The sequence below is a fragment of the Aspergillus affinis genome (genome assembly GCF_023601865.1).
Source record: "Aspergillus affinis strain CMG 70 chromosome Unknown NODE_56_length_205077_cov_90_699902, whole genome shotgun sequence".
NCBI classification, from domain to species: Eukaryota; Fungi; Ascomycota; class Eurotiomycetes; order Eurotiales; family Aspergillaceae; genus Aspergillus; species Aspergillus affinis.
The window spans coordinates 28459-49281 of NW_026515837.1; the positions used below are offsets into that span (position 1 = coordinate 28459).

Below are 20823 nucleotides of genomic sequence, written 5' to 3' on the forward strand. Positions count from 1 at the left end.
CCGGGCACGTGATGGCCGTCCGAGGACAGAACGTTCGCCGATCCTCTCCTTCTCCGTCCGCAGGTCCCTTTTTTCTCCTTTTACGGTCCTTTTTGGCGGGTGTTTCCCTCTCGTTGACTCTCGGCTCTCTACTATTCGTGTTTCCTCTGCGTTCACTGAGTGTTCAATAGCGCCTGGCTTATCTCTGAAAAGCAATTCACCGTCCCTGCGCCATTTGCCCTATCTAGTCGCATTCCACGCCATGAACTAGAGGTCGATCATAGCACCCTCCCGGCTCTTTTTTTCTTTTTTTCTTGGTTTCTTTAGACTACATCGATTACACACCTTTTGGGACAATGAGTGCAATCTTTAGGAAGATCCAAGGTTAGTTGTTAATACGAATAATGATTTTCAATCCACTATAGACGTGCAGAAATTAATGGCTCTTCTAAACCTAGCGATCCAAGACTCGCTTTCCGACGATGTACTCCTACCCCTCAAGAGTTACAAGTACTCGAGTGTGGACAAGTCATTTATATCGAGATATATATTGAAGCATTATGTGCGATACCTTTATACCATCGCTAGTACCCTACCGTCTCTGACAACCAGCCCGTGGGAATAGTGGAATGCGTTTGTTGAAGTCTTACCATTATGGTTGGCCCCTAATATGGTGACGCTTCTGGGCTTCATGTTCATCGTGGGCAACGTGATGCTCATTGAGATATATATGCCAGACCTCATTGGACCGGTAAGGGTTATTGTCTGATTGTTTCTGGGTTTTCGGCACTGACACTTTTCTCAAGGGACCCTCTTGGTTATACTACAGTTTCGCTTTTGGCATGTGGATGTAAGAAGATCGCGCAACCTATAGTATCATATTTGAACTTAACGATGGTCTAGGTATTCGACTCTAGACAATGTCGATGGCAAGCAGGCACGGAGAACCGGAACCTCCAGCGGACTTGGGGAGCTTTTTGAGTTAGTATTGGTGTCCGAATCGGATCGGAAACCTGCTAATGATTTGCAGTCATGGAATTGATTCATTGAACTGCACCCTTGCCAGTCTTCTGGAGACTGCAGCGATGGGTCTCGGCTCCACCAAACTCGGTGCATACACGGCTATTGTCCCATGCCTTGCCATGTATTTTTCGACCTGGGAAACCTACCACACGCATACGCTCTATCTTGGGTACTTTAACGGTCCCACGGAGGGCTTATTGGTTGCCATTGGGTTAATGATCGCTTCTGGCTATTTTGGGCCTCAGATTTGGTCCCAACCTATCGTTGAATTTTTGAATTATCCTCAAATCTTTGGAAACAACTCTGTGAAGGATATCTGGATTCCCTTCCTCCTTTTTTCGTTCTTCGTGGGCCACTTGCCGGGATGTGTTTACAACGTCATTGTTGCCCGGAGGCAGCAAAACCTTCCTCTAACCCCGATTTTCAAGGAATGGGTCCCGATGATCATCTTTACTGGCTGCAACCTGGCCTGGCTTCTTTCGCCCTACTCGATCATTTTGGCCGACGATCGACTGGTTCTATACTGCTGGACGATCTCTTTTGTTTTCGGACGGATGACCACCAAGATCATCCTTGCCCATCTCCTAAGACAGCCGTTCCCCCACTGGACTGTGCTACAGATTCCTCTTGTCATTGGCGCCGTGCTGGTCAACCTTCCCCAACTTGGTTTGCCCGGTATCAGCGGATGGGTGGAACTTCTGTACCTTCGACTTTACCTCCTCGTTGCATTTGTCGCCTACATGCACTGGGCATTCCTGGTGATCAACCGGATCACAACCTTTTTGGGAATCAATTGCCTCACCATCCGGAAGGACAAGTCTACAGCCAGGGACCGGGCCTACCGCGAGTTTGGAGAGGGAAACCAGGAGGATTTGAACGCCGACCCCAACAAGGGAGCTCTCAAAAGCCATTGACTAGGTTATCTTGCGATACCAAGAAAGTGGTATACATCTAAGTCCCCTCTTCTTTCCGCAGGTCAACCCAACGTCCACTACGAAGGAGTCTCATCTTCTCCGGTGAATTCCTTCCAGTATAACTGACAACACTTCGGTGCCGCGTATACCCCATTCTTTCCTGGGGGTATATATGTTTCTGTTCATATTATGTTTCTAATGCCCCCCTTGGATATGCCGCCACTGCATGGACTCTGATGAACTTAACGACTTCTGTTGATGGCCGATGCAAAGGTTCCCCATGGTGAACCCTTTTTTTTTGAAACTTTTTTTCTGTGCAGTATATAGATGCATTGGTATGCTATTATATTAATATGAATAGATATGTATTTAATCTTTCTAATTGAGGAAGTCTACTGTCAGGGAGTACAGGGTTAAGCGATGCCAAGCCTCCTTCAGCGTAGTTAGTCCGTCTGATCTGCATCTCTCCCGCCTTTGCGCTTGGCTCGAGGCGAGGATTCAGCACATGACCAGGTGCTTCACATTTGATTCAGTGATTCAGTGTAACGCGGCTGTCGGCTATCTGTCCGGTGAACCGGCGAACGGGCAAGAAGTCCGATAAACATGCGATAAGAACGACGTAGGGGTAGGACTGATCTGACCGATAAGGCAGGCACGGGGCATTTTCGCGTGTTGAGCTGCTCGATCTATAAAACCCTTACTGAGCCAGTCTGAGAGAGGAACACAAACCCCTCTTCCTTCACTTTCTTCATCGTACCACCCCTTTTCGGGATCCTGGTTTCAACTCGACACAGGATGGGCGTTTCCGACGAGATTGCGACTCCCGTCGCAAGTTCCCTCGACAACAATGGCTCCGATATCATCCAGGTCCAGAATGCCGACGAATTGCGATTGGCCCAGATGGGTGCGTTTCTTCAAACCAACCCTTCTACTGTGCGACAGGAGATGATAACAAATGAAAACCGTTGATCCGTTGTTCAGGACATAAACAGGAATTGAAAAGACATTTCTCCGTGTGGAGCTTGATCGGTCTGGCTGCGAACTGTACCATTTCATGGACTGGCAAGTTAATTACTCGAGAGCTTCAAGGCGTCGATGAATCTAACAATCACTCTCTCATCAGGTCTCGGTCTCGGACTTATTACTGCCATCAACTCAGGCGGTCCTGGTGCTTGTAAAGTCGACGCATACATAACATAAGACAGTCCATGCATTGACTGGTCTAGTGATCTATGGTTTCATTCTGGTTTTCATCCTCCAGTGCTTCCTGGGTGCCTCCCTTGCAGAATTCGTCTCGGCATATCCTGTTGAGGGCGGGATGTATCACTGGATTGCAGCAATTGCTCCCAAGCGTTACAATAGTCTTCTGAGCTTCGCAACTGGTTGGAGCACAGTGTTCGGATGTAAGTCCCCGGCGGTTTCTGACCTCCTGTTTCATTCGAAAGCTAATTCAATTAGGGATCTTCACAACGGCATCAACAAACCTCATCTACGCCTCTACCTCCATGGCTCTTATCGCGCTTTACAAGACCGACATGGTACTCCAGCCCTGGATGACCTTTGTAGCTTATCAGGGCTTAAACATTCTCACTGCAAGCGTTGTCATGTTTGGCAATCGCTACATTCCATTGATCAACAAGTTCTCCTGTGAGTTAGGAGTCCATCGTTTCCTTATTCAGCAGGATCATGAGTTAAACGACCGAAGTGGTCTACCTACAGCTCGCATGGTTTGTCACCATGGTCACAGTAGCCGCAGCGGCTCCAGCACATAACGGTAACAAATTTGTTTTCCGAACCTGGATGAATAATACTGGCTGGGACAGTAATGTCATATGCTTCATTACTGGTCTTGTGAATCCGCTGTATGCCCTCGGCGGACTGGATGGAATCACTGTATGTTGTTTCAATGCTCGCGGGTACTTGTTGCTGATTTCAATTACAGCATATCACCGAGGAAATGCCAAATGTAAGTGATAGCGGGAGTTTCTCTTATGGAAGTACATATTTAGGAAATGCTGCGCATGGTTATCCAAATGGTTCAACTCAAATTTATGAGGCGATCATCTACGTGGGTGTCTTTCAGGTGTTCCATACATCGAGGGATCCACAAGCGCAAATACTTAGCAGGTTGCCTCAGACATCTATAAACCAACATATCTTGTACCTGGTCTCGCTAACATCTTTACAAAGCCAGGGAAAAATGCTCCTTTGGCCCTAGGTAAGTTTGTTCCGACATTAGCTTTGATTGAGCCATGACTTCGCTAACATTTGATATTAGCCTGCACTCTGATCATCGCGTTCGTTACTGGCCTATCTTATATGCTTAGTCTCATGTTCTCCGTGCAAGACTATGGAAGTTTGGCAGACACTCCAACCGGCCTACCATTAGCAGAAATCTTTCGTCAAGCAACCCAAACACGTGGTGGTGCATTCGGCCTCGTCTTCCTAGTATGGGTAGCTCTAGGACCATGCATGCTTGGGTCTCAACTCAGTGAGCAAACTACATAAATTAGTATTTCTCATTCAACTAATCTTGTTACAGGCACAGGGAGAATGTTTTGGGCATTTGCTCGAGATGGTGGTCTTCCCTTTTCAGGGGTGTAAGTAGCACCCGAATCTGAATACTATAAATTCAACTAACTCTTTTAGTTGGGCCAAGGTTAATACGCGATTGGGCTCTCCATTCAACGCTCAGCTGTGTGTTACTGTCATTGTGGCACTTCTAGGGTGTATCTACCTTGGTTCGAGCACGGCCTTCAATGCGATGATGGGTTCCGCTGTGTGAGTTTTTCACGTATCTCTCTTTCGACGGGGGACTTTCAAAGCTAACTGGGTTATTATTAGAACCATTAATAACATTGCATACTTGGTTCCAATCCTGACGAATGTGATTCTTGGCCGCAAGACAATGCACAGAGGTCCTTTTTTCTTGGGTGTTATTGGCGGTATGACGGTCAATATCGTAACTATTGCGTGGCTGGTGTTTGCCATCGTTTTCTTTTCATTCCCGTACTATATGCCAGTGACAGGTATGCCTCCTTCGCATCATTGGACGGTATTCTTTCGCATTAGACCAAGATCTAAAACTTCTCGCAGCATCCAACATGAACTACACTTGTGCATGCGTCGGGGGGTTCCTAGTCATTGAGCTGGCATGGTGGCTTGTCGCCGGAAGGAAGTATTCCAAGAATATGCAAAAGGCAAAGGAAGAGGACCAGAATGCTGCCCGGGCTGTGATGGTCAACCCAGAGGACAAGACTTAGATGTACTCGGTACGCTGTACGGTCGATGATATGAATGGGCCGATATCTCCACGGCATAATGGTTCATGCATGAGGCTTTATGCTTGACTGCCCAAAATCTTAACAATGTGGCACTTCGTCCAACCATTCCTCCTCGTAGCGATTGTAAGGTTTTTGGATGCCTGAGGTGCGAGCTTCGAAGTATCGCGTTTTGCTTCGAAGGATTGATTGATCAATTTTGATCACTGCGGTAGCTAGCTCACACTTTGAACATCTACAACAATTCCGCCGCTGTACTGATGATCTCATGATTTCCAATGTAAAATGTTAAACTAAGCAGATCAACTGCCTCTCTCAGTATATATAGTTGCCGACAGGCCTGTGCAAGAAAATTATAAGAACACATCATAGGTGTTGCTCCAAAGGCTCCAACGCAAAAAATGTAGATAGACATAACATCATAGTGACAAAAACATAGCAACAATGATCTCACAGTTAATTATTAACACATCCTGCCAAAGAGGAAGTCCTTGACGATAGGCGAGCTAGAGAATTCGGGATTCAATAGGATACAACTAAGGTGGAAGGAAGCAGAAGGGTTAGAGAACGATGATCCGTGGGTCCGGTTGTCGATTGGTATGCTCACTTCAAGAAATATTCTAAACCAACTCGTCTGGATTCGAGGAACGAGGGACGAAATTTGTCTGGAGAGGTAGGTTAGAGGTGTTTTGTGTTTGTGGTTGGGACATGCATGTAGATCGGGACGCACAGAGGACGCTCTTTGGGGGGAGAGCTGGGAGGGCGTTCTTTGCGTGTGGAAAGGAGGCGACGAGTTGATTTCGTAGATCGTCGAATTCGGAGTATCTAATGGAAGAAAATGAGGTCAATCGGGGTTCGGATCAGTGAGGGGATGGGGTGGCTGGGATCGTTTAGATGTATACATACCTCATACGAATAGTGATGGGGCCACCCTGCCAATGCAAGTTAACAATCTATCCTGGAACAGTGATGTTCATGGCTTCGGATCGGAGCTAGGGACTGTCGTACCTCCAGGGTTTGGATTGTGCAATTCCAGACCACATAGGACCCAATGCCAGTTTTGCCTTGTACCACGACATGATCGTTAACCGATACGCTTCGAGCCCATAGGCCGCGGCTCGTCTCCGAGTTGGGATCCTCCGTATGATCTTCTAGCGTGATGGCTGGGAACCGATCGAGCGAGGCTTGGGATGCACGAGACGCATTCCGACTGTGAGTCCAGTATGGCGGAACTATGCCGGAGACGGGGCGATCTTTAGGCGAGGCGTGAGGCGGATTGCTGCGGGCCTGGGGCCCATTGACTCCATCCGAGGACGATGCGGCAGCTGTCGGGGATTCGGGACGGCGAGGGTTCGAGGCAGAAGATCGGGAGGAGGATGGCCGAGGCACCAGACCAGTCTCCTCATTCGCTGGCTCCATACATTTAGATCTCCGGGGGGACAGTTAAGGGAGTGGTCGATTCCTGGTGGTCACTAAGAATAAGTTTAGATGCAACCAGCCTCGTTGAATCGAGGGGGTATGTGCGAGAACCAGTGGCGGGGAAAAAACCCAATGGCTAGTGATAAAAATAAAATAAAAAGTGTAGACACTAAAAAAAAAAAAAGAAAGAAAGAAAGAAAGAAAGAAAGAAAAAGAAAAGAGGCAAGGGTACAGGTGGCGTTTGATATCACTCACGTCGTAGTAACTAGTTAGTTGAAGCTTACTAGGGATTTGTTGTCAGCAGGCCGGATTTGGACCGCTTTGACAGGTGGAAAGTGCGGGGGCAAAAAGAGGAGAAATCCAAAAGAAAAGAAAAGACCCGGGAGGACAATTGATAAGATCGGAGGTTTCAGATGAGGAGGGATGTCGGTACAAGGGTCAATGACAATCAATACCGTCGATAGCAATCTTTGCCTCCTTCCGTCGTAGGAAATGCCTCCCCAGCGGCCGGGAATCACGGGACTGCCAAGAGACCCCAACCCCACGGGCTGCCACATGACCGCCAAAGGTCTGTCTGTCTTGGAGTACGAACGACGTTTCTTACTAGACTACTGAGTACACACTCTGCGTTGCCTGTCGTCGGTCGCTGCCGACCTTTGAAACATATTTCTTGACTCACGGGGGTTATCTGACCATCCTATCTATCCCTCTCACCAACTCTCGAGATGCACGATGATTTGGCCCGATGAGCCAACGCTCCTCGGATCAGTCCATCCCATGCACTACGGAGTCTACGATGCAGAACTACGACCTAGCCGTGCTACCCTTTCCTGCTAGCGACATTACTAGGGTCCACGCTAGAAAAAGCCAAGCGTCTTTGGACCCAATCAGTCCGCCACAATCTCGGGTAATCCTCAACCCCAAGTGAGACACCCTGGGCCCGTCCTTGCCGGAGGAAAACAGCCATCAATCACAGTGGCTCCGACTTATCTGCCCGCTCGTCTGTGTCCAAGACATTGCAGACCATGTGAGGGTTGAGTTCTGCTCCAAAAGGTCGGAGGACGCGTCGTCGCCATCAAACTCCTAAAGATAGAACGGCTAGAGAGGGGGTAGAGGCAGTCATGTCACTCATCGGACGCACTATGGCTCCATGCAGACCAGGGTATGCCTCCCGGCAAGCTGCCCCGGATCGACATGGCTCCTTTGTCTCATTTTTTCTCCCTCTCTCTCTCCCTTGCCCTCGGCTTAATCCTTTGCCTCCCTGGTTTTTTGTACTGCAGCTCTACAGAGTAGCTGGTTCTATTTTACCTTTCTGAGTACATTTCTTGGGCCGCTTTATTATGTGTCTTTCCTATATGTATGTAATTAATATGAAATGGGTCCAATGTTCTCCTCGTGTCGGTTAAGACGCCGCCGTCCAACTTCTTAGTGGAAAATTCCAGACTAACGGGTCACTAAATTAACAGAAATCTACATGAAGCTCTAGGAGACCGATTACGAGAAATGGTCTGGAGCTTAGGAAGATAGCGCCGCCACCCCAACCTCGTTTGGGAAGGCCAAAGTAGTACGGTGTGGTAGTCTGACTACATATATATGGGCCTGGCGGAACGGTCTTCATCACTAGTATGAATTCTTTTTTTCTCTCTCATTCACCGACCCCCTCTCTCAGTCCCTTTCGCAATCCCTTCAGAATCCCTTCACTTTGATTTGCCTTGTCTTGTTGTTTAAATCTCTCAGTCCGCTCCATTTTAGGCGTCAATAAATCTCACTTATTGATCACCCGCAGTCGGGCCTTTTGCTCTTATCTCCTAATCCGGTTGGTATATCTGTACGAGGCTCTCCTTTTGAGACCTGTCACTCTGCATTTCTTCAGGCTTACCAGACAGCACACTAGGTATCTAGACCTCCTTCTTTCATCAACATCATATCATACAAAATGCTTTTCCTACATTCTCTCGCTCTCTTCGCCTCCGTCGCGGGCCTGGCGGGTGGCCAGACTATCGACCCGAGCACTGTCGATGAATCTACCAGAGGTATGTTTCTAGATGCCAATTTCTTTGATCTCGCATTTTGCTCACGGTCTTTCTCGTGATTAGATTATTGGTGTCAATCGCAGACCTCTGCCTGCCCGCTTCTTTGCCTCCAGATGCCTGGGGCATCGAACAAACCCAAGGACAACAGCTGCAGCGCGGTAAGGCCTTCTTGTTACGTCCTATCTATTTAGCACTCTTCTCTGACAGCCTTCGGTCGAACCCAGAAAACTTTGGACTACACTTGTATCTGCAGCAACGGCCAATCGCCCAATGCCTCGGAATACTCCGAGACGATCCCCTACTTCATTTGCACTGAGCAGAACAACAAGTGTGTGAATGCTTGCAGCAACGGCGACTCTGAGTGCCAGTCGGATTGTCGCAATGACCACCCCTGTGGAGCTCAGAACCCCAAGCGCGTCAATAAAACCACGGCTACCTCCACTGTCAGCACTCCCGCTGCTACCACCTCTCTGGCTCCTTTCACCGGAGAGGCAGATGCCAAGGGTCTTGCTCCCAGGCAGTCGGTTGAGATGGGCCATGTCTATGGTACCGTTGCCGTGGTCGGAGCTTTCCTTGCGGGCTTCGCTACCTTGCTCTAATCTCTTCATCTGGCTGTGGCGAGGCGTTCCCCAGCTCAGAAATCATAGGACGGACAGTTCCGTGATCCCGCTCTGCGTGTCTTTCCGGTCATAGCATATTTGCCAACAGTACTCTTGTCTTTTCAGCGTTGTATGGGGCGTTTTCGTTTCTCTTTCCGATTCTATGGTTCATCGTCCACGCATCTCATAACGGCTCTGTCCCATAATAATATCTGCACTTCTTAATGTACCTGATTGAAGAATGAAAATTTAAGAATCTCCCATAATTGTTTTGAAGACCTGTGAAAAGACTCTCGGTAACACCACGTAGAAAAAAGGTGTGTACCTGTTCAGCTGATAGATAATCGGTGATGGACAGGGACAAGGCGGTGTATAGGGCGGTGAATGTCGGGGTAGCGATGGGTTGTTGACGATATCGAATCATGATGATCGATGATGATAGATCATCTCTCCCACTCCACATCCGCTCTCCAAAACCGCCTCGCTTGCTACCACTGCTGACCATCGACACCAGCCTTGACCAAGGAGCTTTCCGCGAAGCTTCGCAATACTCATCTCTGCATTCTCCGTCCCATCGCCTCGTCCTTTCTCATCTTGACGTGGCGCACACCCCCTCCGCACCGTGAGATTCGGAAGGCTCCAGTACCGCACCACCCGCCCGAGGCCCAGCTCTCAGACAAATACCAGGCACATTTCATTGTTTCCAGCTTTGGGGGCTGCATTACCGCTGCTCACTAGTCCTTCCAAAAGTGCACGTGTCAAACACTAAAGTAGTCGGAGATGGATTACATACCGCCGGACACATTCGACGCTCCATCGTCGACCTTGTACCCGAGGCAAATATCGGGCGTGGGAGCCGCAGACTTGGAGAGCTTGAATTGGAATGCTGCTGCTATAGCTCCATTTGTGAAAGTCGATGGTATGTCTCTCAGAAATCTTTCAGAAATCTTTCAGGTGATGTGTGATGGAAACACGGCGCTTGAGGTTTAGTAGAATGGCTGCTGACCTTCTAGATCCCCCCAAATTTGAACTGGAATCATACATCGCGAACTACACTGGTATGTTAGCATCTGCCCCAACTAAGCTTTCTGGCTAATCCGTGTGCTCTGTTTTAGGCCGGACCAGATTCAATCGCCTGTATCTAATAGGCACGTGTTCAACATACCTTTCCAGCGAAGCGCTTAAGACCGCGGTCGCCGAAGCCAAATCGAACAAAGATGTCTCGAGATATGAGCGGGCTGTGCGAGCGCTTGCTGAGGTTGCGCCGAACGAAACCGAGGCAGCTCTTGACAAGGAGTGGGTAGACCGTATGAACAAGGTTGTCAAGGCTGAGAGCGACCGATTAGAGCACGAGCTTCGAGGCTACAAGAACAATTTGATCAAAGAGAGCATAAGGGTAAGCTGACTTTATCTTCCAATATAGTACGGAATTGTCTAACAAGTTCTTGTGTTGCAGATGGGAAATGAAGATCTCGGACAACACTACCATCAAATCGGTGACCTGGTGGCAGCATCCAAGGCCTATTCTCGCATGAGGGACTACTGCACCACCCCGAGTCACATCGCATCCATGCTATTCAAGATCATCAATGCAGCCATCGAGCGAGGGGACTGGCTCAGCGTCCAGTCGAACGTCCAACGACTGCGCAACCTCCAGTCCAAACCGGAAGAACAAGCCAAGAACCAGCCCAAGATGGCCGCCGCACTGGGCCTATCCCAGCTTCACTCCGGCTCCTATCTGGATGCAGCGAACAGCTTCCTCAGCACACCACCCACCCTCGGCGACTCGTACAACGAAACGCTCACCTCCAACGACGTCGCCGTCTACGGCGGCCTCTGCGCGCTCGCCTCCATGGACCGCCACGAGCTCCAGCGCCGCGTCCTCGACAACTCCGCCTTCCGCAACTTCCTCGAACTAGAACCCCACATCCGCCGCGCCATCTCGTTCTTCTGCACCTCCAAATTCCGCCCCTGTCTCGACATCCTCGAGTCCTACCGCGCCGACTACCTCCTGGACATCCACCTCCAGCGCCATGTCGACACCCTGTACACGCGCATCCGCACCAAGTCCATCCAGCAATACCTCGTCCCCTTCAGCCGCGTCACCCTCGACTCGATGGCTCGGATCTTCGCCCCGAACTCTGCCTCCGCCCAACAACCCCCCGCCACGGACCTCTACTCCCCCTTCGTCCAAGAACTGATCAGTCTCATCCAAGACGGCACTCTGGACACGCGCATCGACCTAGAGAAAATGGTCCTGGTCTCCAACGAAATCGACAAGCGCACAGAAGTCCAAGAAGCCATCCTGAACAATCTCTCCGAGTTCACCCGCGAGGCGCACATCCGCCTATTACGGACGGAAATCATCCGTGCGGGCCTGGAGGTCCGGAATACCGACGACCGGTCGAAAACGGGGCAGCATGGTCACGGGCAAGGTGGGAAGGGGGCAAGAGGCACAGCGGGATTTCTTTAATCCTTTAATGGTAAACTTGCCTGCATTTAGATGGATCTAAGAAGGGCAGCGAGACAACACGATATGAGGCAGGACGTGATGCGATGCGATGGAATGGAATGAGATGGGATGAGAACTAGAGATACGAACCGGAGCAATGATTAGGCTAGATAATGAGCGAAAAAAGAAACAAAAAACCTACTATCTACGATGAATGCATAGATACCAATTGAAGATGGCTGCGCGCGAATTTTACTCAATCTCATTTTCCCTTCATTTCTCAGGCAAGCTAAGAATCCTAAATCTAAGAGGGTTGGTTTCCTTGTCCGGATGGACTGGGTTTCGAGCGTATTATTCACATTATATCGATATAAGAACATAGCTGTCAAGGGGAATCATCTGCGTAAGTGCACTTGATGAATGAGTGCGTAGGGGGAGTCATCGAAAAGCATCAAAGCGAGCCGAATTAATTAAACGAGCAGATGAAGAAGAAAAAAAAGACCCGGCCCATTATTCATCACAACAATACCCATCCAACCTATCTTAACTCAACTCAACCATCTACGCCATAGCCAGCGCCAACGCCATCGCGGCACCACTGGCAATCCAGCCCGCATGACCGGTAGCCTGGGCCAGGGCAGCATTGCTGCTGTCCGTTGCAGACGCAGACGCGGAGGCATCGGCACCGGAGCCGGTAGCACTGGCCGAGGCGCCGGTAGAGGCGGTGGATTTGGCCGTGGCGGTCGCGGACGCGGTGGCCTTGTTGGTGGCGCCGGTCTCGGTGCCGGTGATGGTGACGCGGCGATAGGGCAGGTCGGTGGTGGTCAGGACGGCGGAGCTGGAGATGGTGGTGGTCGCGTCGTGCATCTGGACATTGCAGGTGACGACTGATTTGTTGCCGATCTTGCAGCCTTGGCTTTGGACGCTGTGGAGTGGAGGGTTAGAGGTTTGATTTATTTGTTTTTATCTGTTTATTTATATGCGTGCAGGTGGGCTGGAGGAGGGACAACTTACTAGTCCTCGTAGCTGTAGACCATATCGTAGGTGGAGGCACCTTGGGCGACGGTGTAGCCTTCCGAGGGAAGACCGCATTCATCGGAGTCGGTGCCAGGGGCACAGTAGAGAACGTAAGAGGTGAGAGGGCCATCCTGTGGTAATAATGTTAGTTTTGCTGAAGATAGAATGCGCATAGGAATGACTGGACGTGGGGGGGAAGGGGGCTTACAACGCCGATGACCTTGCCTACGATGGGCTGAGGATCAGCCTCCGGGAGAAAAATCGACACTATATCATTGGCGACAACGGATATGGCGGACGCCAGGAAGGCGAGAGTGAGCGACTGGAGATGCATGGTTACTGCCGTTGGAAGTATTCAAGTGAATGAATATATGAATGTGGAGGCAGAAGCCGATCGTCGATACTAAAGGAGAGACAAGTTGGGGTGGAGAACGGCGGAGTTCAGGGAAGAAAACAGGGCCGGAAGTCCCTTAAGAAGAACAGGCAACCCTTGTCTCTTTGGGCAATCTTGTTAATCTCACTACTCCGGAGTAGGAAAATCGTCAGGCACGAGGGAATGGATGATTGGGTCGGTGGCGGCAGCTAAGAAATAGTTCCTGACTTTTCGCCGTCCTCTTCTCCCCTTGTCGCCGCATCAGTTTGGGGGCCGCCTCGGTGCCACTCCGTCTTTTGCTGGGTTTTAGTTGGCCCTTGCATTTAATATTCTCCGTACAAGAAGGATAGTGATTCGCTTAGAACAAATGGCAAGGAAAATTGCACGGTAGCAGACCGGAATTATTAAATCTAAGCGCCATTTATCGGGACACGAGCCTTAGGGCGGCTCACCAGTCCGCTCACCACTCCGGCCAGCAATAGGGCACCGTTGAATCCAGCCATGATGTAGAAAGGTGCGCCGGGGGAAACGGTGTCAAATAAGGTTCCGCCCACTTTGGTCAGGAGCAAGATGCCGGCTCCGCCATACAGAGAGTAGACTCCCGCAATTGAGCCTTTCAGGTGCGCCAGCGGCTGTCTCTTCGGGGTCTGGTCCGCCGTGCCACCCAACAATGATCGCTGTTCGTCGGAGCCAAGATTCCGGTCAGGCTCCGTCTCCGTCTGCGGGGATGTTCCTGAGTCATGGTTTTCTGCGCGAGAATCGTCGCTAACATCCAGAATGCCACCGCTGAGAACCGCCAAACTGCAGACAATAGCTCCGATTTGACTGATTCCGAGCAGAGCCATTACTAGGAACACACCTGCATTGCCATCAGGACCCTTAAATTGCGGGCTGGGCAGCAGTCCGAATGCCGTATAGCCGACAACACCTGCGAGGCAGGCAAAAAGAAGAGGGAGATGATACCATCTTGATTTTTCGGATAAGAATCCGAACGCAGGCGCTGCGATCAACGCTATCAGCTGCGAGGCGCCGGTCAAAATCGAAGCCACCACGTAGGCCTCGCGACACGACTCCTTGATTCCACTAGGGCCGGTGTCACTGTTGTCGCCGCAAAGACCGGATGCTCGGTAGTAATGGTTAACAAAAAGAGGAATGAATAGTGAAATGCCCACAGACGACGCCCGGGCCACGAATCCTCCCAGATAACCGATAAAGATATCGCGTTGGCAGAAGCCCAAAGTAATCGCTGCGTTAAGTTGTCGTAGATAAGGGAGTCGGGATTTGCTGTAAACGGGACAGGATGGGCCGCTCCATGTAGTCTCCGAGTCCTCCGAACGTAGGGACCACAGTGAACTCCACGTTTTATCTTTCTCGCCGGGTAGATTCCGCAAGCCGATCCAGCAGCAAGCACTTACCAACAGGGCCACGAGCGCAACTAGGTAGTAGCTATACTGGATTGCTTCAGGCGGAGAGAGCCCCCAGGTTTGGAAACGGGCTGGGAGCGGCAGGAAGGCCACTAGAGATACCAGGGCGCCGCATCCCGCACACATCCCCACAAATCCAGCCAGTCTGGATGACGGTGACCTTTTCTCGGCCTTTGACCCGGCACCTTGAGAGGAATGAGGACAGGCGGGGTCATCCTGAGTATCGGCCGCATTGGAAGCCCGAGATGATGAATATTCATGTCCACGGGCGTTTCCGGTCACTGCCGGTAGAACGGCCGTCACCATGGTCGAGACTGCAGAGCCTCCTACACTGAACAGCAGTCTTCCTAGAAGAAGCTGGGGGTAGACATTCTTGGCCTGAACAAACAAGGCCAGGGCCAGGGCGACAATAGCATACCCGGCGACACAAACCTAAATTAAGTTATTATCATCAGAGCAACTTCAAAGTTTTATCTAATCAGTCACAAAACAGAGACTTACATTGCGGACACCTATGCGATCGGAGAGAGCTCCCCACAAGGGACAAGCGGCCAGCGCAAGTAGCTCATCAGCAAAACCCAGGGTTCCCACAGCATTGCCCTCTCCTTCTTGTAGTCCTATCAGATCAGTCACAACAAATGATACAGAGGAGTTGATAAAGACCAAGAAAGCAATGGAAAAAGGGCAGACAGCAAGTAGATAGGTTAGTGTCTGAGTGCGACTGGCGGTAAACAAAGAGCCTTGTAATGCCATTGTGTATAGAAGATTAAATCCCAGTCATATAACAGTCACAGGTACTCCCATCCACTAGTCCTTTGTTCTTGTTAAATTAGGGCATCAAAGAACCATGCATCCTTGTAGAAGAGGTGATGAAGCTGACAAGGGAGAGGAAGTGATCTTCCCCTCCAGCGATCCCCGGTGTCACATGATTACGCGTCATGGCTGCTTGGGCCCGGCCAAGTTGGCACTGCATAAAGTTGCTGTGCACCATACAGCCCACATCCCGGGTTTGTTGGAATCTTGGATTTCTTCCTGAGTGGCCTCCTGGGGTGTCTGTTCAATTGTTGAAGATCGATTCACATGGTACGGGTTCTGTCAGCAATGAAGTCATTCCATAAATATATCTATCTGCAAGGTGGACCTTGCTCAGTGAAAGCAGTAATTCTTCAATAGGTACAGAATAGTTGAATATGACTCTTTCCCACCTGTATCACCCTCTTATCCCAACTACAAGTACCATTATCCTCACCCCAACATCTCCAATTCCCAATCCCCCATCTATACTTCTGAGAACGGAGACAAGTCACATGTTCCGGCCGAAGCAGAACCCGCTGACATAAGAAGACGGACGGTAACAACCGGTACAATACGGTACAGTATAGCTGTCCAGAAGACCTCCGTCCACTCCGCCGGACTTGCTGCGGTTCTCCCCCCTCTCTCTACTAGTTATCCCCATTGTTTCTTTCTTGCTTTCTTTCTCTCCGGTCCAGTTCTGCCAATGTCCTTCTGAGACAGAGGTGACTTTCGATATCCCGTCCTCGTCGATGACCCCGGGCTTTTCGCCCACGCCTGTCTCCCTATCGCCATGAGATTAGCCGCCTACGCCGGGGTAAGTAACTCGCCTGCACCTGCGTCGCGGATTCGCTTCGTGCTGACCTCATTGCTTCACAGGCGTCTGTGGCCCTGGCCACGGGTGTATTTCTGAAAGCGCTTCACCAAAGGGCCAATTTCTACTCGGCCTGCGTGTATCTATCCCAGAGCAGCGCCAACCTTATGGTAAGCCCTTACCGCAGCGTGCGTGCCTTGCGGAAGATGTCAAGACTCACTCGCTCCCCAGATCCTGACGAATTTATGTCTCTTGACGGTGGGATTTTTCCTCTTTTGGCTTCAGCGACTTCTATACGGACCCCTACGACCCATCGAAACCGAGCAGCTATACGAGAAGGGATGGTTTGCCATCACGGAAACATGCCTGGCGATGACAATATTTCGGGGCGAGCTGGGTGGTTGGTTTCTGGTTATGTTTGTTTGCCTGCTCGTGGGCAAGGTTTGGGGATGGATTGGCGAGGGTCGCGTGGAATACTTGGAACAGCAGCCACCGGCTAATCCTCGCCTGTTCCATATCCGGATGGCTGCCTCGTTGCTCATCTCGGTCCTCTTCAATGCCTTCATGCTGAGGTATTGCATCACCACCGTCCTCGAGCAGGCGCGCCCGGATATGATGGTTATGTTCGGCTTTGAGTTTGCCGTTCTTACGATTCTGTCCAGTTCCATCGCAGCTAGATACACGATATCTCTGGTTGAGATCTACATTACCCACCAACAGACGAAAGCGAAGCTTGAGGAGCGCCGTCAAGAGATCCGAGCAACTAGAGCGGAGGCGATCCAGGAACATGTGCGCAGGGGTGAAACCGCGCCCCCCACTGAACTTCCGGACGAGAACGATGTCGATGAGATGGAACTAGACGTTCCTGGCTGGGAGGAAAAGAGCCGATGGATCTTCTATCTCGATCTTGTCACCGATTTCCTGAAGTTGACTGTGTACCTGAGTTTCTTTACCATCCTCTTCACCTTCTACGGATTGCCGATTCACATCTTGCGCGACGTCGTGGTTACCATTCGCTCTTTCGGTCGACGAATCATGGATTTCGTTCGTTTCCGAAATGCCACCCGTGACATGAACGAGAGATACCCCGATGCCACCGCCGAGGAAGTCGCAAGAGAGGAAGTTTGCATTATCTGCCGCGAGGAGATGACACATTGGCAACAGCCTGCTCATGGGCAGCCGCTCCGAGCACGAGTTTCAGACCGTCTCCGGCCGAAAAAGCTTCCTTGTGGCCACATCTTGCATTTCGCTTGTCTCCGAAGCTGGCTGGAAAGACAACAGAACTGCCCTACATGCCGTCGTCCGGTGATCGCACCGCCTCGCCCTCGCGGAGACGTAGGGAACGTGGCGAACAATGCACAGGGCAACCCGGGCGCTGGTGGCCAACAGAACTTCCCCGGTGGGAACCAAGCTCCCGGGAGAAACGCCGACGGTTTGCCCAGGGCTCGCGTATACCAGTTTGGCCCCTTCCGGATTGGGTTCGGCGCCGGCCGAGGTGATCTTTTCCAGAATCTCCATCAGCAGATCCACCAAGGAAACGTTCCACCGCAGCCAGCAAACAACGCCAACCCCGCGGGCCCTCAACACATCGGCTTTGGATTCGGGTTCGGGCGGCCTCCACCAGCTGCGGCGCAGGCTACTGCACCCAATCCTACGAATACCGGCGTCCCTGATATGCGGAATCAATTGCAACAAATGGAACAGCAGATCATGCAGGAAATCCATGATCTCCGTGTCACAGCCGACCAGCTCAATGTGGTACGACAATTACAGACAGAATTGCAGAGACTTCGAACTCTACAGAGCAATCCGACAGAACCGCTGACCAATGTACTTACCAACTCTTCGGTTCCTCCCACATCAACCGCACCGTCGATCTTCGCACGTCACCATTACATCGCAGACAACCCTGTCCCGACTTTGGCTTCCGACGAGTCTCAACTGCCGGAAGGACTTACCCTCCCACAGGGCTGGTCCCTCGTTCCTCTCCAATCCACGACACATGGACCTCTAGGTGCTACCAACTCGAGCGCAAGCCCGGCAGTTCCGGCGACTACATCGCCCGCCCAGACGACTGAGAATGCGTCCATGCCCCATCCCCCTACGGAAACGCATGTCGAGAACGAAGGCCAAGATCATGGGGATACTACTGCGTCTGTTCCTGCTTCCCAGGGGTTACCGGACTGGGGACGTGACGGGGCTGAATCACCTTCTCAGCAATGGACCGACGTGGCTTCGGAGACACAGCCCGAGAAAGGTGAAATGTCATCTGCACAAGCCACGGAGCGAGAGAACGAGGACGCTCAGTCAACGTCATCCAAGGGGAAGGCAAGAGCGGCGACCGTAGAAGATGCCGCAGACGATGAGAGCTGACGATTTTTCTTTTTTTTTTTTTTGTCATTTATTGGCCCCTTCGTTCCCCTTTCTCTCTGGCTTGCCTTGGTGTAAAATTTCATAGGCGTTCATACTGTTCTGCCCTTTTGTTTTCTTTCCTTTTAGCGAGGCAGACCCATCATACCCGGGATGTATGTTTTGACTGGTAGTGCTGTGACCATACTATCCACAGCTTGATTTCATGACGTTGGAAAAAGATTTCACTAGGAACATCAGAAGAAGAAGTCTGTACATAGTGTAATGGCGAATTTGATGCGGTGATCTTGGCGTGAACTGAATCGATCCATCTAGTTATTGTAGATCCGGACTCTGGAGATAGTTCCGATAGATGAAATGGATACATACGGACTATTTTCAGGTACGGACTGGCGGTGTTTCACAGCCTAGAAAGATCGACACTCGTGGTTGCCAATGTCGAGGAACTAAATGCGACCGTAGGACGAGGGGTGATTCATGACGGGGAATTCTGGAGGGTCTCGTCGTCATCCGCTGCTGACGCCAGCTCCGCCTCCGCCCGTCTTCCCGTCTCTCTCTCTCTCTCTCTTCATCTCGAACTCCTCTTCTGCTGCGTCGGTCGTGTGCGCGCTTCTCTTCCTTTCCTTCCTCCTCTTCTATTCTCTCCTTGACATCCTTTTTATTCCTCTTTGTTCATGCGTCCTTCCCTCCTACGCCCTCTCCCTCATCCCGTCTGATGTCACCCCCCGACATCGCACATGGTTGACAGAAAGCGTAAGTTTGGTCCCCTGGCGGCGCTGATCAGTCCCAGGACGCTCTACTGCAAGCCACGTTTCTTGTTGTCTCTCGTTCATGCTCCGTTAACGCCTCCCTTCCCCTCCACCCCCTTTCTCGTCAGAAAAGTGAAAGTGCCTCTGTAATTTCCGGTCGCTAATCGCATGACTTGGTTCAATTGCTTTGCAACAGATTCTCCTATCCTTTTGCGACGATTCTTTTCTTCTACGCGGTAGCGCCGACACACCCGATCCCATGCTTTCTACACGGCGGGCTATCCCGCTCCTTGGCCTGGCCTTCTTCGTCATCCTCCTATACTCGTTCACCAGCCTCTCGCAATGGCGCCGGATGCCGCAAACCGTTCGACTGGGCGACACCGTCGCGACGCCCTCCCCTACCCCGTATGCTCGCTGGAACATTAGCGGAGTTGGATTCGACGAACGACCGGGCAGAGAGCCGTACGCTCCTCAACCGCAATACGTCCCTGGAAAACCTAAGCCTCCCGGGTCGGACTACTCGAAAACGCTCGTGGTCCCGCAGACGAGCGAAGAAGACACCACGTGGATGGAGTACGAGCTCCCCGGTTGGCAGTCTGCCGTTTACGTAGTTGACGATCCCTCTGCGCCTCTGCACCCGCCCCGGAATAAAGGACACGAGGTGATGGTATACCTGAGCTTCATCATCGACCATTACGACCAGCTGCCCGACATCGTGGCTTTCATGCACTCTCACCAGTTCGCGTGGCACAATGACGAGATCTTTGGCGGGAATGCGGCCGAGATTCTGGACCGACTCAACCCCGCGCGTGTGATCCGCGAAGGGTACATGAACCTGCGCTGCACCTGGGCCCCCGGCTGTCCCGACTGGCTGCATCCCGGCACGGTGGAAGAGGACGAAACGAAGCAGGAAGAGACCATGCTGGCTAGATCATGGGGCGAAATCTTCCCCGATGACCCCATTCCGGACGTCCTGGCGCAGCCATGTTGCGCCCAGTTTGCGGTCTCGCGCGAGCGAATCCTGTCCATCCCGAAAGCGCGCTTCGTGTACTACCGCGACTGGATCCTTCGGACGGAGTTGAGTGATTACATTTCCGGTCGTGTCTGGGAATATCTGTGGCACGTGGTATTTACCGGACAAAACGTGGTCTGTCCCAAGGAGAACGTCTGCTACTGTGATGGGTATGGAGTCTGTTTTGGCGGCCAATTCGAGTACGATGAGTTCCGCAGTGTTGGTCTCCAAAAGCAAGACTTGGAGGAGCAGCTGAAGCATTGGTATGGCCAATCCGAAGTGATTGAGATTGCTCGGATGCGCGGAAATCTGGGAGAGAACAGCCGTCTCACGGTTCCTGAGCCGGGCAAGGATCTCACACTTCAAGACCAAATCTACGAAAAAGAGCTATTGCTGGATGAAATCCTGTTCAATGCTACAGAACGGGGCAAGGACCCCCGAGCCAGAGCCAAGGAAGCCGGAAGACCTTGGAAGGAGGGAGATGGGTTCTAGATTGTCGGTCCCCTCCCTTCATCTTCCACTACGGAGTCGGTCTTCTAGGCGCAGCAGGCCGTCTTACGAGTGACGGCCAG

General features: G+C 51.3%; 8 protein-coding genes across 8 annotated transcripts; 5 read left to right on the plus strand and 3 right to left on the minus strand.

Moving 5' to 3' along the window:
- Window positions 1-649: 649 nt before the first annotated feature.
- Window positions 650-1916, plus strand: KD926_008481 (sn-1,2-diacylglycerol cholinephosphotransferase; the record flags this gene model as incomplete). The annotated part of the gene is made up of 4 exons (XM_053101211.1): window positions 650-730; window positions 786-829; window positions 883-960; window positions 1010-1916. The coding sequence occupies 4 exons, from the start codon at window positions 650-652 to the stop codon at window positions 1914-1916; spliced, it is 1110 nt and encodes a 369-aa protein (XP_052955139.1).
- Window positions 1917-2711: 795 nt separating this feature from the next.
- Window positions 2712-5179, plus strand: KD926_008482 (putative choline transporter Hnm1; the record flags this gene model as incomplete). The annotated part of the gene is made up of 12 exons (XM_053101212.1): window positions 2712-2820; window positions 3040-3090; window positions 3143-3319; window positions 3375-3563; window positions 3622-3809; window positions 3859-3882; window positions 4107-4134; window positions 4195-4407; window positions 4459-4516; window positions 4566-4697; window positions 4761-4945; window positions 5013-5179. 12 exons carry the CDS (start codon window positions 2712-2714, stop codon window positions 5177-5179), a joined length of 1521 nt encoding a protein of 506 aa, XP_052955140.1.
- A 638-nt stretch (window positions 5180-5817) lies between these two features.
- Window positions 5818-6616, minus strand: KD926_008483 (uncharacterized protein; the record flags this gene model as incomplete). The annotated part of the gene is made up of 3 exons (XM_053101213.1): window positions 5818-6022; window positions 6104-6150; window positions 6206-6616. 3 exons carry the CDS (start codon window positions 6614-6616, stop codon window positions 5818-5820), a joined length of 663 nt encoding a protein of 220 aa, XP_052955141.1.
- Window positions 6617-8552: 1936 nt separating this feature from the next.
- On the plus strand, window positions 8553-11840 carry KD926_008484 (COP9 signalosome complex subunit 1; the record flags this gene model as incomplete). Its single annotated transcript, XM_053101214.1, has 9 exons — window positions 8553-8649; window positions 8733-8807; window positions 8857-9195; window positions 9763-9947; window positions 10023-10167; window positions 10262-10306; window positions 10364-10644; window positions 10705-11683; window positions 11752-11840. 9 exons carry the CDS (start codon window positions 8553-8555, stop codon window positions 11838-11840), a joined length of 2235 nt encoding a protein of 744 aa, XP_052955142.1.
- A 421-nt stretch (window positions 11841-12261) lies between these two features.
- Window positions 12262-13051, minus strand: KD926_008485 (putative GPI anchored glycoprotein; the record flags this gene model as incomplete). The annotated part of the gene is made up of 3 exons (XM_053101215.1): window positions 12262-12625; window positions 12715-12848; window positions 12926-13051. 3 exons carry the CDS (start codon window positions 13049-13051, stop codon window positions 12262-12264), a joined length of 624 nt encoding a protein of 207 aa, XP_052955143.1.
- Window positions 13052-13500: 449 nt separating this feature from the next.
- Window positions 13501-15267, minus strand: KD926_008486 (putative MFS transporter; the record flags this gene model as incomplete). The annotated part of the gene is made up of 2 exons (XM_053101216.1): window positions 13501-14946; window positions 15016-15267. The coding sequence occupies 2 exons, from the start codon at window positions 15265-15267 to the stop codon at window positions 13501-13503; spliced, it is 1698 nt and encodes a 565-aa protein (XP_052955144.1).
- An 832-nt stretch (window positions 15268-16099) lies between these two features.
- On the plus strand, window positions 16100-18493 carry hrdA (E3 ubiquitin-protein ligase HRD1; the record flags this gene model as incomplete). Its single annotated transcript, XM_053101218.1, has 3 exons — window positions 16100-16123; window positions 16186-16290; window positions 16352-18493. 3 exons carry the CDS (start codon window positions 16100-16102, stop codon window positions 18491-18493), a joined length of 2271 nt encoding a protein of 756 aa, XP_052955145.1.
- Window positions 18494-19498: 1005 nt separating this feature from the next.
- KD926_008488 (DUF3431 domain-containing protein) lies at window positions 19499-20743 on the plus strand (the record flags this gene model as incomplete). Its single annotated transcript, XM_053101219.1, has 1 exon — window positions 19499-20743. One exon carries the CDS (start codon window positions 19499-19501, stop codon window positions 20741-20743), a length of 1245 nt encoding a protein of 414 aa, XP_052955146.1.
- Between the last annotated feature and the right edge of the window lie 80 nt (window positions 20744-20823).